General features: G+C 41.5%; 1 protein-coding gene across 1 annotated transcript in view; it reads left to right on the top strand.

The window, feature by feature from the left end:
- The window catches only part of BMPER (BMP binding endothelial regulator), a 253,623-nt gene that overhangs the window by 911 nt on the left and 234,235 nt on the right, over window positions 1–18,477 (top strand). Inside the window, exon 2 of the mRNA XM_039221814.1 lies at window positions 250–335. Within this exon, the coding sequence (XP_039077745.1) occupies window positions 250–335 (86 nt within the window). The remainder of the gene's footprint in view (window positions 1–249; window positions 336–18,477) is intronic.

Raw genomic sequence — 18,477 nt, 5'->3', positions numbered from 1 at the left:
TGGATTTGTACTTAAGTCATCCGAGAGCAGAGAATCTATATATGGCAGTCTTTTTTTTTTTTTTTTTAAACCTCAATACTATTTAAAATAATTATTTTTTAGGGGGGATTTGGTTTTGTTGAGTTTGATAATTTAAAACTTATTAGAGATTTCTGAATTTGGGTAGTTGCTTCAAAATGGATTAGTGTAAAAATTTAAATGTTTGCAATAATGCTGCTAAGTGAGATTTAATTTTCCCCTTCGCTTCAGGTTCTGTTGCAAAATGTGAAAATGAAGGTGAAGTCCTCCAGATTCCATTTATCACAGACAACCCTTGTATAATGTGTGTCTGCTTGGTAAGTATGGAGATCAGGTAATGTGAAGCTCATTACTCCATTAGACAAGGTGAATCCATTAAATATAATAATATAACCAGATCTTTAAGATGGTTTTTAGTCATTATAAAACTGCACATAGCTAGCAAATTGAATTCAGTTGCATTTCTTTGGGATTCTTATTTTTGACGTCATCCTTATATGAATAAAATTAAGATGGGCTTCGTGAGGCCCATTTTATCATCTCAGTGATAAAATTATTGTTGGCCCTGTCTGTTCCTGGAATGGCTGTTGCCACCACATCATAGGTGCCATCACACTTTCTGCCTTGATTCCCTCGTCTTAGTGGGAAAATGAGATAACATTTACGTGTAAAGGTCAGGGATAAGATATGTGACCAGGGGAAAGAGAGGTGACAGTCACAGAGAACAAACATGAGGACGAAGCGTAATCTTGGATTTCTTTGCCTGTGATACCCTAAGATCTCAAAAACAGTCTTTATATTTCTGATCTGGAAACATGAGTCAGAAAGGACATTCTATCCTTAACAGAGAATGACACTTGGCTGTCAGCTGCTTAGTTAATACTGGCAGTGGCTAATAGATTAAAAAAAATAATTTGTTTCCATTTATTTTAGTTTAATAGTTAATGATAAGATCTAATGAGTAACCACATGGGGGAGATTAAGTTATATGAACAAGAATTTCTGAGATGAAATATGGACTCACAAAGAGCAAGTTGACAGCGTTTTACATGCCAATCACTTTTGGCAAAACTTGGTTAAGAACCACACATCACAAAACCCTGCTGGAAAAACATTAAGGCGGTCAAACGCAAAGCCCAAAAGTGATAGATGACTGCTAGTTATCAGATCAACATGCTGTATGGAACTGGAGAAGGGATTCTTCTCAATTTAGGTGAAAGCCAAGCCATCTGGGTTTAAACTACCCAAACTTGCTCATGACAAGGGATGAGGTCAATGTTGCAAAATGATAAATGAGTGAAGGTGAATGCCTGTATCAAATGATTATCAGGTTCTGAAGACTAAGGGAATCAACAGAAATAGAGGTAAAAATGCATTACATTTGCTGAGATGGTAAATATTGTTACCTTTTACTAAAAGAGAGCCAGAAAGGGGCTCTTTAGATTTTGTTTGTGAGTTGCCTTGTTTAGTTAGTGATCCTTCACTAAATGACCTGTTGAAAAGAAGCTTTGCATTTAGATTTTGTCTCCATTGTATGTTTACAAATGTAGTGGGGATTGGAGGGTGGGTTGGGGAGTGATAACCTTCCCTTTTCATTGATCTTATCTGTGTAATTTGAGTAAATTATTTTATCTTAATCTGTTAAGATTTTAGGGGAAATCACTGAGTAACATTTAAATATGCTCAGAGCTCCACATGTGAAAATACGGTTTTTCTCTTTGGCAATATTACTGCTTATAAAGTTTAAATATACAGTTTGCAGACTGTTCCCAAATAGCATTATGAAAAATTCTACACAGAGCAGTCTCCCTTTTCAGTATTCTCGTTAGGATGGAAAATAGTGCTTTTCTCTGAGAGCACAGCCTTACTGAAAATAAGGTAGTTGTTAGAATCTTGCTGTTTTGAAGCTACAAGAACGAATCGGAAGAGAAAAGATGCCTCAGTTGAAATTCAAGTGGGAATGATTATTTACTCTAAAAAGCATTGATTAAGCTCAGAAGGATAGCAAGTTTATTTATATCTAATATTTGAAGGTATCTGCCTTGAGGGAGAGCTGTTAGAAATCCTTTATAAACACGTGAAGTCTTGACTCTGGCAATCACTTGTTATTCGTAAGATGTCTTGAGCTCTTCCATGAGCTGAAAGGTTTAGTGATACGTTCTCCTGACCTTTGCAGAGATTTAGGATTATAGGACCCAAGCTATCATAGTCGGTGCTTCCCAAACATTTGTAATGACTTGATAAAATTGAGAAGGAATAGATGGATGGCCACTTCTCTATTTGTGTATATTCTTGTAAGTTTCTGAGGGATCTACTGCAGTCCATGGATCTCAAAGCATCCCAGACTGCAGTCAGGGTGGTTGGCATTTTATGCTTTCATTGGAAGGCAGCCATATTTAGCAGATAGATAATATCAGTAATAGCGACATTTACAAAACACTTTATTTGCTGGTGCTTATCTAAGCCCACATTATTTCATTTAACACTCCCAAAAATCCTTTGAGACCATTTTCCCCCATTTTACAGGCCACGAAACTGAGGCTGAAGGAGTCTTGTAGCTTGTGAAATTCATATTATAGTAGATAGAGCTGGAACTCCCTCTTCGTTTCATCTGCCTCTAGAGCACATATCTATAATTAAGTGGAACAGGCTATTTGCTTAGTAAAAGATGTGAAAAAGCAAGAAAAAAATGCAAAGATTGTTGAATTATTTTACTTCTCGGTGCTGCTTGAGTTATTTTGGTTTTTTCTTTTGAGTCTTTTTGGAGTTCAGTTAGCTAACATTTGTTAATCACATTATATGAAAGGAAAATCTCGTTATGATTTCAGTTGACCTGCAGGGAGCTTTAGTTGTGAGCTGGTTTTATGTATGTACATTAAGAGGGTATGTAATAGTCAAAACTGTACTTTGGATAAAGAAAATAGTCATATTTAGTTTGTGTTGGTCCAGCCTTTTGGCAGAAAGTTACCTAAAGCTGAGCACAAGCTCATATCTTATTTCATAACATGTACTAAAAAAAAAAAGAAAGAAAGAAAGAAAAAAGCTAACCTCAACGTATGCTTAAAAAAGACGTAAAATGTTACAGTTGGGAGGAAATAGGTGGCCCAAAGTCCTGTATGTAATTACAGTGTAAAAGCTTGAAAAACCCCACAAAATCAACTTGGCCTGACTTAAACTTTTAAGCTCCGCAATGTTTTAAAGTGGAATGAGCTCATTTCTGTGGGAATTTTGAGGATGACAGCGGGCACGGTGGCCCCGGCAAGCAGAACCGAATAATTGTATTCTCATTTATCCTCGTCGGCTTGGGCCCAGCATCTTGCCAGAATCTGCGGTGATCCAAGAATAACCTGTCCGTTAGCTGGTGATGGATATAGTTTTAAAGTGTAGGAGTCAGAAAAGCTTCAGTTCATCTATTCAAGGGAAAGGTGAGAAGCTGGACCAGTGTCATGAAATTGAGGGAATCCGGTAGGCAGCTTAGATTAAAGATGCAAGCGCTCCATTGTTTAGTTAGAAAGCAGAGCGTGGCTTGCCTCTGCCTTCAAAAATGGGCTTTTATGGGGCTGAGGAAGGAGGGCTCAGACTTACCGCTGTTTTGTATGATTTTTTTCCCCCCTGCTTGCTGGAATTTTTTTTTTTTTTTCCAAAATGCCTAGGAAAACACAGTTGTGCCTTTCCTGAAGCACAGCTGATAAGAGCCAGTCACGCTCAGATCATGAATCTAAAACAACCCTCTGGCTCTTTTGGGGATCCCCGAGTCCACCAAGTGTGACGTAGAGGTGGTCTTCCTGCTTGTCCCTTTCCCGCCTCACTGTCACATAGAAGGACATGGCATAAGCCAGAGTGAGTTCGACCCAGTGCTGGAAACCAGAGAAAACTTTGGAGGCCGGGACTCAGAAACCAGAGGTCAGTCAGAGCTTAGTTTGGCATACATTTTGTTCAGCAAAAAACCTTATTCTGAGGTTTAAATTTCCTCTTTTAAATCCAGAGGTGTAATGTAGAAATGGACCCTTCTGCTCATAAAAAGCAGCATGAAATTTGGTGTTACAAGAAGTGAGTTCCACCTGTCTTAGAGTCAACCAAGTGGTGAGAGCAGGGGAGAGCTTGTCTGCTGTCTTCTACTTTTAAGTCACAAAAATCCTCTGTCACTAAATAAGTAGCTACCAGCATCTTCGGTTGTCTGGGGTGCCTTATCTCCACAAAATCCTCATTTTTTTATTGTTGAAATTAAATAGCTAGAAAAGAGATATCTATTATCTGAACAAGTGTTAGGCACAAGTTGGAGAATGAGGGAGGTAATGCTACATTGGGATTCAGCGTGTGTGTGTGTGTGTGTGTGTGTGTGTGTGTGCACCCGCACATGAGAGAGAGAGAGGGAGAGAAAGGAAATATGAAGTAGTCCAGATGTGTTCAGAGAGATACTGCCCTTAGTATATGCACTTAGATTTTCATAAGTTTTTGACAATTCTTTCGTATCGCATTTATCACAATTGTTTCAAGGTCTTTGGATGCTCACTAAGGAAGTGATCAGGATTTGTTGGTTTGTTTATTTTCTGTTAGAAGGTGTTGTGATCAATTGCCTTTCCATACAACAATGTTCTCGATGGAATGGTTTTAAGGAAAGGTAACTTATTTATAGCATTGTGCTGGCAAGTTCTCCAATACTACCTCTGAAGCAATTTATTTCTACCCATGCTTTATGGAGGCTAAGAGAGGCAGAGCAAATGTCCTGAGGTCACATAGTTACTAAGAGTCAGAACAGGGATGTGAAGCCAGTGTCTTCTCCACTAAACCAATTTGCTTTTACTTTTTTTTAATTTTAATTTTTTTTACTTTTGCTTTGTTTACTATTTAAAGACATCTATAAGTATTTCTGAGGGCTTCAGAGAGTTATTTCAACCTCTGCAAAGCTGACATAGGCTCTCTTCAGGGGCAGTTCGAGTGATTTTGGTCTTATAGCACAAACTAAGTCTGGAATTTGGAAGATCCTTTCAAACCAAAACCCGCAGTGCAGTGAGCTTTTGTCTGGCATTGCATCATATTTTGGCAAAGAGCTTTGTCCCTGGCATCAGATGGGCCTGGGTTCAAATCTAGGCTCTGTCTCTTGCTGGTGGTATACTTGGGAAGGTTATCTTACCTTTCTGAGGCTTGGTTTCCTTATCTGGAGAGTGGGATGGATGTCAATACCAAGCTCAGAGATCTGCTGTGAGAATCAAGTGAGCAACAACATTTAAGGCTTAGCCCTGGGTTTGGCATAGAATGAGCTTTCTAGAATGATTCATTGTTGTTGTTGATGATGACGTTATTGTTTAAATTCTTATTTCCTCACATGGAATAGGATGCAAAGTTTCATCAGAAAAGGAAAAAAAAATAGAAGAAGCGTGGAGATAATGATGCCAAGCCCACCCATCGTTATGAATGAACGGGGCTAAGTCAGGAACATTTGTGGGGTTTTCTGTCCCTCCAGACTTGGACTGGGCTAATCTAGGCTGCTTCCTTATTGGTCCAGTGGTCTGCGAGCCCTGGTATGAGTTTTCCCCTTGCTCTCCATTAAACACTAAAAAAACTTTCCATGGAAGAGGGGCCTCGTTTTTCTGCCGAGTATTTACATCTCTATGCCTGTGGGGTCACCTTCACTTGTACTTTTATTGGCAGAGGGATAGAGTTGGGACTCAGGAGCGCTGTAATTCTGGAAAAACTGCCTAGTGGTCTGGCAACATGGGGATTTTCCTGGCCCGCCTCGTGGAAGTCTCTCAACCCCGTTCCAGACCTGAGTGGGTTTTTGCCGCCCATTTACTCGTGTGCTCCCCTTCCTCATTCCCCTCTCATCCACATCCCATTTTACACACAGTCTCTGGCCTTTCAAGTGCACATCAACAGTGAACTGTGTTTTAAGTCTAGGAAATAATGCTGAGGAAAGGGAGCCCTTCTCTAGGCTGGAGTACAGCTATGGTGAAAGCAGGAGAATCAGACAGAAAAGCCAGGCAAGGCAAAACAATGGAAAAAAAGGGGCCGTTAATAAAAAATTTGTTGAACAAATAAAGGATATCACTATTTCGCACCCTCTTCTGTGGCACTGCTGTCCAGCTGACAATATATTGACTCCTTTGTGATAAAAAGAATATGAATAACACCACCTTTCATGGCACGGGGAGGTCAAGTGTGCTTGTTGAACTTAGTTAAGATCAGCAAATGAGCTGAGTGTGTATTTTAAGACCTCTCGATTCCCAGTTCTAATTCTATAAAACAGGATTCAAAGCACTAGGGATAGCAGGTTATAATTTCAATAATATTATTCTTTCTTCCTTCTCTCCACACTTCATTCTCCCTTTCCATTTTATTTTATTATTTTTAGCCTTTTCTGTGTTGGAAGCATTGTGCTGGTTGGGCACCTTGGGGAGGCAAAGACTGATAAGACAAGCTCTTGCCCACAGCTGAATGGGGGGGAAAGACACATGCATAAATAAGTTCCACAGGAATGACAGAAAAGCACTGTAATAGACTCAAACCCAAGTACTGAGGTCGTTGTGACTGAAATCTGACCAGACTATCTGGGACCTTGACGGGTGGGGGAGAGATCATCTTGGCAAGGCATTGTTGAAGGAAAGGCACAGACGAGTGTGTGCCTGGGAATTGTAGAAATGGCAGAGTCCCGAGTACCTCAAGCTCTGGTAGAAGCTCAGGTTAGAATGCCTGGTGGGAACCAGCCAGGGGAGAACCTTGAGTGCAATAATAAGGAGATTGTTTCACTCATGTAATTGGTGAGGGGAGGGGGGAGAGCTATTTCTGTTTTGTTGCAACCACATGACACAATAAGATGTGTTTTTTTATAAATGCCTCTAGGAGCATGTTTCCAGTGTGGCAAGGCTGGAGTTTGGACAACAGAGTCTAGGGATCTGGTCAGGTGTCAGCTGTGGTCAGTCAAGAGCAAGCAGCCTGGAGTAGAAGGGGCAGTGGGAATGGAAGAAGACGTTGGGGTTAACCAATGTCATCTGTTCTAACCACCTTCCAGTTCTAGAATATGTGGATTAAAATACTCCAAGCCATGCCCAGCAAGACAGTCATTCACATGCGGTGTCATTATGGTGGCATGATATGCTATGGTGTCTCTGTAGCAATCACTTTGCTAATCGCTTGGTGTCTGGAGAGCAGGGTGCAGCTGCCTGAGTAGAATAGTGTACTTCCCAGAGCTTACTTTTAAGATTCCATTTTTGCTCTATCCTGTTGCATGACCCATTTGGCAAATCATTGCATCTGGTAGATATTACCATGATCGTATATACTCTCAGCACTAGCACAAATTTCATGCAATAATCAAAATTGGGGAGCTCACCTTAAAAAAAGTGTACCAGCATGCTCGGATCCCTAGACTTGCAGAGGAATTTTAAAGCCCACGTTGATAGCACTTAGCAATAGAGCAGAAGTGGGAGCTGGGGCGAATTAAAGGGAATTTTGAGAGTTTTAGCCAGTAGCATAGACCGTGCAGGAAGAGAAGAGGTTACTGACATAGGTGTGTGAGAATCAGTTTAGACCTGATGAGTTGGCCCGGATGTGGACTTTCCAAGTGGGAAAGCCCAATAGGCTCAGAAGAGGAATCTGGACCAGAGAACAGCAATTCGATACCCATCTGCATTGAAATACACTTCAAAACTTTGGGAATAAATTATTTGTCCAAATTGAGCTTTCAGTAAAGGGGCCTATAAGAGTAATTAGAAGGGTTCTATTTAAGAGAAGGAGAAACCCATGGCAAAGGCTGAGTAGTTATAGAAGAAGCAGCAGAACCAGCACAGTGCAGGCCAAGGCAGAAGATGTTTGAAGAACAGAAAGGCCGGTGGTATTACATTTTGCAGCGTTAGACTGAAGATTTTAGGAGCATATGGAAGAAGGGCCTTTCTCTATTATCTTATGGGACTATTTGAAACGGTCAGAGGTGGTACTCACCTCCCTGGTAATTGCTGCCCATTTCACATGGAACAGAATGCATCAGATAGAATTCGGTGGAACCCAATTTGATAGAAATCCAAAACTAAGACTGCTGTGGGGATTTTGAAAATTCACTGCAAAAATCACAAATTTTCCAAACTTTGATTTGGAAAGATCTTAGCAAAAATGAATAAATACCACATGAAATTTTAAAAGGTACCAAAACGAAACTAATTTCATGGATAAAAGTAATATACTTTTCCAAACATCTTTGGAATGTTTCTATAGTTAAGTGCAAAATGGACAAGGTCACATTGAGGCTTTATTATTATTATTTACTATTATTATTATTATTATGAAGAAGAAGAGCAACAATATAAAAGAGCCTGGCTAATATAAAATCTTACCATTATGAACTTTCAACTTTCAAGTTTGCTCTATTAAACTGTTAATGGTGCTTTAAAAATATTATGATATAATTGAATCCCTAAGCTAGGTCTTCAGGAAAAATATTTTCTTTCTTCGCTAAATTTTCAATATCTGCTTTGTCATTCAAGTATAGCTGAGGAGTGGCTGCCTTGGCCTCTGAAATTATGGGTTCAAGTCTCATGCAGGCCGCTTGTTGGCTGTGTATCACTCAACAGGTGACTTGCACTCTGAGTCTTAGTTGTGAGTACTGGGCAGATGGCAATGGTCCATGTACTCTGCCTGTGTCTCTTCATCTCTGAAGAGGAATAACAAGGCAGACCTGAATCTCTTGATTGGAGCCGTTAACTGAGGTGATACCTGTGGGTTAAAGTCCTGATGTTTGTGAATGGCCTTTGTTAACAGTATGAATGGAATTACTAAGGGTAAGAACTTCCATAGAATAAAGTGAAGTGTGTGCCATAAACTAGCTTTTAGCACACAATTTAATGCGAATATTTTTAAGGAACAAAATAGTGTAGTGATTCCTAAGTCTACTCCTACTATTAGGTTGCAAGGCTTTGCGCCAGTTGCCTAATGTTCTGTATCTCTTTGCCTTCATTGTAGGGCCTTGGTCAGAACTGTGGGTCAAAACGTGTAAAGTTCTTAAAATAGGGTCTGGAATATGGTAAGCCCTTCCAAAATGATACTGCCACTGTCTAGGTGCTGTGAGATCACTGCCTGTGCAATGCTTTTAAGATGTGATTAAGTGGACTGCTTTTATTTTATTTTTTAATATTTTAATTAATCTTTTTTTTTTTTTTTTGAGAGAGAGAAAGAGGCAGAGGGAGAGGGAAAGAGAGAATCTTAAGCATGCTCCACACCCAATGCAGGACCTGAAGATGCGGGGCTCTATCTCCCGACTATGAGATCATGACCTGAGCTGAAATAAATCTAGAGTTGGATATTCAGCCAGCTGAGCACCCCAGGCACCCCTTTGTTTAGATTTTAGTCGACACTTGTTTAATATGTTTATTGTGAATTACTGTCAGGGTAGACAGTGGAACTTCAATAGAGGTGACCGCTACCTTTTCTGATACAAGATGGAAAATGACACTTGTATTCGGGGTTTGGGAGGATGGGTTGCGTTTGTTTTTCATCTTTAAAGTTTCACCTGCTTGATTTGTGCCCATCTACTGACAACTAATCACAATGTTGCCTTCTCAGGAGGCCTAATTGTCCTTTTTCGGCACTTGCCATTGAGTCAGGAGGTGGCAGGTGGGAGGCAAAGATGTAAACTTAATTCCCAAGTGGGCCCACTGAGCCTGGCACTCCTGAGTCCCCTCCATTTGAGAGTGTGACTCTGACCAACCACAGTCACACATGCGTGCCTGTGGTGCAGGACCTCATCCTTTACAGGCTAATCCCAGATTCACGGATGTGCCTGGATTTGACATGTGGGCCCTACAAATCAACGTGGCTTCGTATGTTTGCAGCGCAGGCCCCATCAATTCCGCGGACCGTGTACATTGTCTTCTCTTAAATAGCATGCTGTGTGTTGCAGTGCAGTTACCTGGCTGAATTTACGTCTTAGGAGATGAAGTCTGCAAGTCTAAGAACCTTGTCCAGCCATCTCTGCAAGCCCCATAGCTTCAGCGAGAGGTCCGCAACCTTGGGACTTGAGTAGGAGTCAGGCTGGAGTTTCCTGTTTATAGTTTGAGTTGTTAACACTTGGGCTAGCTCCCCCCCAAGAATGGAACTCCAAGTTCCAAAACATGATTCTTCCAGAGAGTTTGTCACAGAAGGTCAGCCCCCTCTATAAAAGACATCCTAAATAATCGTTACAAAAACACACTTTTCCCTTTGAAAGAATGTACTCACATTTGAAAATTTAGAGTCCTATAGACGTTAAGGCCTGCTTTTCTTTGTGACAAAAGGAACATTCTCTCTTACAGAAATATCCTGCTGTCAAAGGCAGCAATGTGTGTGACAATACCGGAGGTGTGAGAGGGAAGGATCTGGGATTATCTCACTCCTGCTCTCAAAACTCACAATGAAAAATGCCTCCCCATTCTTGTAGCTGCTGGTCCGGGTCATTTCCACCCCTTTTAGTGAGGCTGGAGCTCCGAAACCCTGATACAAGCTTTAATGTTTATATTGGGTTTTGGATGTTAGCTCCCTTGGCTTCTGGGAGCTGACTCTGTTGAAAATTATGTTTTTCTTTTAAGGACAAAGGCCTTATTGTATGTACATGTTGTGTAGTGTAATGAGGTTTTTTTTTTTTTTTTCTTTTTTTAAATGTTAGGTAATGGGTGGTACTAACCCAGATCTGCCAGATGAGAAGTTCAAAGGTAGGTCTGTAACCTGAATGGCAGTTATAAGATTTCACGAAGGTAACTTAACAAGAGAAAATGAGAGGGTGGGACAAGTGACATCTTCACGGTCCAGTGTGTGTGTCCCAAATGCCTCCCTTTGATGGAATAACCATAAAATCACTCTGGGAGAGGACCTTCAGCATGAGTGATGGTACCCAGGAGACACTTCAAAGAGAAAGACAGTGATAATAATAAAAATAATAGAGATAACAGTCATCCCACTTGACTTATAAAAACAGGCATTTCCCAAATAACTCTTGTATTCTTGGTCGGATAAATGGATTTTGGCTAGCTGGTTTTTCATGGCTGCCTAGGCCGTCAGGCGTAGGCTGAGCATTTTATTTTTAGAGCCTGTGTGGTGGTCCTCTATGGTTGTGCTCCTTGGTCCTTTTCAGCTGGGGGTGACCTCAGGAAGACTGTTTCCGGGAGAGCCTGAGCCTGGCCCACAGAAAAAAAGGCATGAAAACCAAAAGGTCCAAAGCTGTTCTTATATTTCTTTGGGCCTCAGTGAGAGGCATTTTTGGCATCTTTATCTTAACTCGTTTTCTCCTTCTCTGTAAACATCACTTTTTTTTTTTTTTTAAACCTATCTTTCCTAGATTCCTCTTTGAGAAATCTGTGGACCCCAGCAATGGCCTTGCAGTTCTTTTAACCCCTCACTGCTTTCTTTTTAGTGAGCAAAGTAATGACATTGGCATACTTTTTCATATTTATTCTTAGAGCTTCTTACTGGAAAAAACCGGGGTGGGGGCGATTGCTTTTCTATTTTATTTTCTCATTAAGCAGAACTATTTGAGGCAAGATATGACAATTGCTCCCTCTTGGGTGAGACGCACCTGCATTGTTGTCTGTGGTCTGCGGTGCTTGAAGCTTCTGCCCCCAGTAAAGCCTTGCTGTGCCATATTTGACTGCTTCATCCTGTCCCTTTACTGCTCAGAAATTCGCAGATCCTAGAGGCTCTCACGGCCTGCTGGGTCTCTCCTGCCTCGTGGATTTATAGTGTAAAAGCAGTAGCATCAAGAAGTCTCACATAGCAGTGTTTCTTGGTCTCAGTGGGGATACTATTTTCCTGAATGAGAGAGCATGAAAGATTAATCATATAGTTTCCCACTTGAGAGCTGCCTCATACCTGTGTTTATGCTCATTCGTGGGGAACGGGGGCTATTGGAATTGTGATGTCGTGATTTCCTGTTTTCAAGCACATGTGAAACAATGGTTCCGTGCCCAGTGGGACCCACCAGAAGTCGGCTCACAGTCCCATTAGCACATAGGTGAGCGCCGGGATGGAAATGCCTTTCCCCTAAGAGGTGACTCAAGTCAGAATTTGGGGAAGAGCTGGGTGGCTGGGAAGGGGGCAGGCATGTGCCATTTTTTCCAAGTGTCATTAGTCAAGGGGTGGTTTCTGTTGGAGGAACTAGCCCTTCTTCCTCCTTACTGGGATGTGCTGGGAATGTATATACTAAAGAGCGGTCGCTTCCTTTTTCTTGGGATGCTTATGTGTGTGCATGTAGGGGAATAGTTGGTATTTATTAAAAATATATATTTTTCTGTTTTATATAAAACATACATTGGACAAGGGCAAAGAGAAACTTGCTTAATATAATTTACACACTATTTGGCCAAGTTACAGACACATAGGGTTTCCAGATTTTGGTGTTTGATTGAAGCATATGAAAATTTTGATACTTGGTGTTGACCTATAGAGACAGCAACTTGTATGGTTCGACCTAATATATACTTTGAACATCTTAAGGCTTTTTCACTGGAGAAGTTACCCTGACAAGTTATTGCAATGTATCTTAATAAGGCACCCTTTAAATTAAGGGTGAATTTACACTGGGTTCATAAACTAAACATAAAGTGTGGTGATACAGTAAAACTAACACCTCTCAATCTCTGAACCCCCAGCTCTGACTTAATGGGCTCTTCTGTACATCCTCGGGCCCCTTCTGATGGTGGTAGGGGTAGAAAGAGAAATGATATTCATTTACCTTAGTACCAGTGAGAGGGAATACACTGTGTGTGCTCGGCAGGGAGTGTGGGAGCCGAGTTGCAGGACTGAAAGAGAAAAATGATTGATGGTCGTTAAACTCAGCACATATTTATTGAGCATTTATGTTAATAATGGCCTGAGGCACTATGAGATTGGAAAAACACTTTTTAAAAAAATGAACAAAAAGTTAAATTATGTTCCAGATGGTTTTGAAGTTATATATCTTATATTACTCTAGAGTTCTTTGAAAATTGATGAACTTTTGCTAGCCATGGGTATTTAACTCTTGGTTGGAATATTTGATTATTATTATTATATTAACAAATTATTATTCCTTGACTGTGGTAGTTTATAAACACACACACACACACAATATGTATGTATGTATTTAATATAACATTTGGATAATGGATCTAGTTTGCAAACTACCTTCTATCAATAGAGTCTGAAATAGAGGTATGAATGTGGGATTGAACCCATGGTCATGTGCATGTTGGAGAGGCCCTTCAAGTAGAGTTTGGGGCCCTGGTGACAAGGAACAGACAATTGCATTTCCCATGGCTGGTGGCCTTTTCCTCTTCCTGGACCTGCCCTTCCCCCCCCCCCCCCCACTTCCCCGTGACTACTGGTCTTATCTCACACTGACAAGTCAGCGGTAAGGATTTTGCCTTTGACTCCCAGTTTGTAAAGTGCATAAGAACCATGAGGAAGCTTGTTCAAAATATAGCTTCAGGGGTCTTCCTCCAGAGATTCTGAGGGTCTGGTGGAGGCCAGAGAATCTCCATTTTTAAAAATCTTTAAAAAAATATATTTATTTCTTTTTGAGAGAGAGAGAAAGAAAGAGCAAGAGCAAGAGCAGAAGCAGGGGAGAGGCAGAGGGAGGGAGACATAGAATCTGAAGCAGGCTCCAGGCTCAGAGCTGTCAGCACAGAGCCCGATGTGGGGCTCAAATTTCCGCACTGTGAGATCATGACTTGAGCTGAAGTTGGATGCTTAGCCGACTGAGCCACCATTTTTAATAAACTCTTCCACTGACTCTATGCAAGGACCAAGTTTTGAAAAACTCTTCCAAACTGAGGTTAATGGAACAGGAAGGATGTATAGATATAAACAATAAACATGAATATAGGTAAATTCCTCAATAAACGACACGTTAAATAGGGGATAGGTACAATTGAAATTCTCTTTTTGGTACAAAGCTTAACAGTAGGTCATCTCTCATTTATAGAATATTATTTTTGTGGGGCTTTCACACAATTGTCTTGCACGTTAATGGTGTTTACTGAAGTACCTCTTTTTCTCTTCATGTACTTTCATCTCTTAAGCCTGATCTTGTCACCTGATCAGAATGAGTCATTTGTTCTTTGAAAACTTGTGTTGATTACTTATATAATAACCCTTACTCCTGCCTACTCTGAAGTTTTGTTAATTTTTTTCATGGCCATTTCTCCTGCTGGACCTCAAGCTTCTTCAGGGCAGGAATAGTGACTGACTTCTCAATTCCACTCAAAGCATCCAGAATAGCACCTCTTCACAACACTTTTATGAATAAATACTGTGTTCGAAAATGGGGGGTAGCCTGAACTTCATTTTCCTCAAGGCCACACTGTGAGGTAGGGCAAGTGTCCTCAAGAAACCTATTTCACAAGTGAGATCATTAAGGCTCAAAAAGTGAAGCAACACCAAGCTCACCCTGCAAATGAGTGAGAGTTGGGACTGAGATTCGAGTACCGGAATCCTGGGCCATCCTGGGTAGACTCCACTGAGTTATCTATCAGAGAATGTTCCCTGACCACAAGGATTGAGAAAGCACCCCGCGGGGGTGAGTGAGACCCAGCAAATAACTTCCCCAGGGATTAGGTTTTTAACAGTCCTGGTGGTCTAGTTAGGTAGAGCCCTGACTGGTGCCTTTGGGTGGGACAGGCTGACTCTGGGCCACCGCCAGCCTGTTCGTGTGGTGATTCTCACAGGGATACACTCTGTTTTCTGTGATGGGCAGCAGCTGCACGATGAAGCTGATGTGACGTATGTTTGTTGCTTCTTCAGCATGAGCCAGCTAGATGTGGCAATTTGACAAAACAGCCAGGATTTTCAGACTGATTTGCTGGGATCCTGCAGCATCTGGAGGAAACAGGCAATCGATAACGAGTTGAGGGCCAGGTGAGGTTGGGTTTAGAGCCACCCCAGCCCTTCCATTCCCAAACCTCCATAATAGAAGCTGTTTCCTTCTGCTAACAATTTCCATCCAGCAGGTACCTTCCTCATCCACAACAGAACCATTCTGGGAAATTTTAGTTCCTTTCTCTTTATGCCACTGCATTTCTGCTCACATTTTCCTTTCCTTAATCAAGGAGAATGTAAAGTCAAGATGTTGCCTTCACATGATTCTGGTCATGTTGCTAAACTATTTCCCATACTTTTAATGAGAATCCTTAAAATTTTTTTAAAAAAAATTGGCTTGGCATTCCACTGTTCCAGCGTTTCACCTTTATCATCTCCATCTTTATTATTTTTACCATGTTATTTTCTTTCCCTGTTATTAGCTCAGCATTTCCATGATGTCACCGCTCCTCAAGTTTTCTGTCTTGTTTTTCTCAGTTTCAGTTTCTAATGCTCACTTTCAGCCTGATAATGAAATGTACAAACAGAGAATTACAGCGGGGTGGTTGTTCCTCTTACACTCAACACCATGGCGGCCAGACATTTGAGGGATGGAGTGTCCAGTGGGGAGCTCTCTGGCATAGGTGGAGTTGCAAGAGCCGGTGGAAGTCCAGAAAGTAGGCCATTTGTGATAAGGACTAAGGGGTCAAGAAAAGGATAGCTAGGAAGAACGAAAGGGCTAGCTTAGAGCAGTGCCTACTGCTCAGGTGGGGGTTTAGTAAATACTTTCTGCTAACAACGATTGGCTGATACAATTTGGCCTGGTGAAGAGAATGCCCAGGGGAACTTTAACAGCCTTCCGATATGTGGGAAGGAAATTCTTTGTTGAAAGGACAGAGAGGAGTACACATCCCAGAGTTGCAACATATCTTTAGCTCTAGCTTCTTCGCTGGCCTCTCTGCCTCTTGCTCACTTCCAGAGTGAGCCCCAAAGTGGTTGTGGGGTGTTGGCTTCCCTGTTTCTTGGCCAGTGGCTGCCTGTGAGTGCAGGCCTCTCCCCTAGATCCCTCTATCCTAGTTACCCTGCTGTAGATGAGATCACCCTCTCAGCTTAGAGCCACATTTGTTGGGATCAGAAATTGAAAGCAGGGTCTGACTGTGGACTCTCTTCATCCCAGGGTTTTGGCTCTAGGTCTTAGTGTAACTAAGAAGGAAAATTTTAAATAAAGGACTTCCCCACTTTTCTTTCCATTACTCCTAAGGGTTAATGTTCTCTGCCTCCCACACTCTTCCTTAATACTCAACTAACCTTTAGTTACTAGGGTCTGGTGGGTCTGAGCCAGACTATTGGGGCTATTCGTTCTAGAATTTTTCCCTGGCACTCTCAGCTCTTCTAGCAAGGCAGAATTTTCCTAAACTGCATCTCTTCCCTCTGCGATGTAGCTTGGCAGGCACGGTGGTTATTGGCAATAGGGACAAGGAGCGCCCAGCAGTGGCTAAGACAATATCTCTGTGAGCCTCAAATGACTGACAGAGACAGTTCCATCCGGAAATATCTTGGTCTCTAGGTATCTGGCCTGGCGGCAGGTGCTGAGAGAAGGTGACCTCTGGTGGTCGGTGGATTAATGTGATCATCTGAGCAGTGATTTTGGTATAGGGGTGTGTGTGTGTAAGCACTTATGTGTATAGTATTCTCTTAGCATTTGTATGATGGATTTATAAGGATTTTGTTTATTTGGCTACTCTTTCTTAGACCTTTTTTTTTTTTTTTTTTCTGGGTCTTTCATCTCTTCTCAAACATTAGGCATTGGAAGGCCCCAAGATCCAATTAAGATGCTTTCTCCATTTACATTTTTTCTTCTACGTGACTTTATAGAGATTCATGGCTTAAAAACCATCCATGCACTGAAAGTTCCCGCGTTTATGTTACCAGCTCTCTCACCCTTCAAGTGCCATCTCCTATCCAAATGTGCACATGGATGTCTAGGAAGCATCTCCAACTGAAAATGGCCCAGACAGAGATCTTCCCACCTGTACCCCAAATCTAGTCTTTTCCAGCCAGCAGCCATGGGGTTTTGGATTCTTCTTTCTCTTACACCCTACATGCCACCTATTAGCAGATCTTAACAGCAAATCCTTGAAAATATATCTGAGAATTTCTAACTACCTCCATGATCGCTTTTGCCTCTGGACAATGTATTATCAACCAGTGACCATTTAAAAGTACATATCCAATTATTTCGCTTATTTATGAAAAAGCCTCCAGTGGCTTCTCATCTCACTCACAACCCAGTCCAAAGTAAAGCTGCGGTCTGCGAGGCCCCATGTGATCTGGCTCTTGATGTGATGCTGACTCTGGCCTTCCCTTCCCCTCACTGTACTCCGTCCTCGGCTCCCGACACATGTGATACCCAGCACCGCCTCAACAAAGGTATTTGTTCTTTCTGGAACACACTTATTCAATATATTACGTGGTCTCATCTCCTCACACTGGTCTCTGAGTAAATGGTTCCTTGTTTGAGGGTCTTTCTGACCTCTCTCCCCAGTACACATGGTCATTCTGTGCCCTTGTCCTGCTTCATTGTCTCTAAAGTCCTTGTCAGTGCCTGTTATCTGGCAGATATTTGCTTCCTGTGGGTCTCCCAACTAGAATATGAGCTCTGTGAGGACGTGGGCTCTGACATTCATTCTGGACCCCCAGGGCCCTAGACAGTCCTTATCTGTTGGATAAATGAGTCTGTGCTATTTGTGTTTAATCTTTTGATTCAATAATTTGAAGATCTAGCTAATCCCAAGCACTACAATTAAATTATGCAATTTCATATCTACTGTAAATTCTGCTTTTTCTGTAATGATGACTTGCCTTTTTCATAGTTCACATTACTTTGCATATCAAATCTGATGGTGGGGAAATGCACGGAAAGATGGAAAGTTGTGTCCAGTGAACAATAACATAATCAGACTAAAATTTAGAATAGGCAATGATAATTCTAAAACAAAATCTTTCCCATAGAAAACTATTTCTTAGAACATATGTTACTGCCCATACTTGGTAGCATTATAAGTTTTAGTTTTGGAATTTAAATTGAAATTCGGTATGTTGGTATTTTATATTTTACCTAAAACATTTTATAGATGCAAGACCAGCCAAGTGTGTTAAATCTTAACATTTCATAGAGCACGAGCAGCATGGCACAAAATATTTTCCCATGATACGCATACAACAGCCCCTTCCAGGGCTCACCATGCTGAGCCATGTTGCCGTACGTAAGTTGGAACGTGCTGGGATGTCCTCATCGAAGGAGATTCCTTTTGTGGGTTGTCACATCTCAAGGTGCTGACACATGTAGGTCAAATTATGTCTCAATGAGATAATTGTATAACAAAACCTTCTAGTCTCCTTCAGTGGCCCACATAGTAGCTAAGGAACCAAGATGAGCTGGATGATCTCAGGGAGTTCGTGGCAGTGGACTTCGGTTGAAATTGACCTTTCCCTCCTCTGAACTCATAAATAGCACCATGGGCCGCTTGTGTTGCAGCAAATGAGGTGCTTTTGCTGCCTTTGTGCTCTGGCCCCTCTCCCTCTTGGACTGTAAGCTCTTCTAGGGCAGAAGATGTATCTGATTCATATTTTTGTTCCCAGCAAAACCTGGCACAGTGCCTGGCC

Source organism: Hyaena hyaena, unplaced genomic scaffold (genome assembly GCF_003009895.1).
Source record: "Hyaena hyaena isolate Hyena2069 unplaced genomic scaffold, ASM300989v1 scaffold_1021, whole genome shotgun sequence".
NCBI lineage: Eukaryota > Metazoa > Chordata > Mammalia > Carnivora > Hyaenidae > Hyaena > Hyaena hyaena.
Note: the sequence above shows the minus strand (reverse complement) of the source record. Positions and strands in the feature narration are given on the sequence as shown.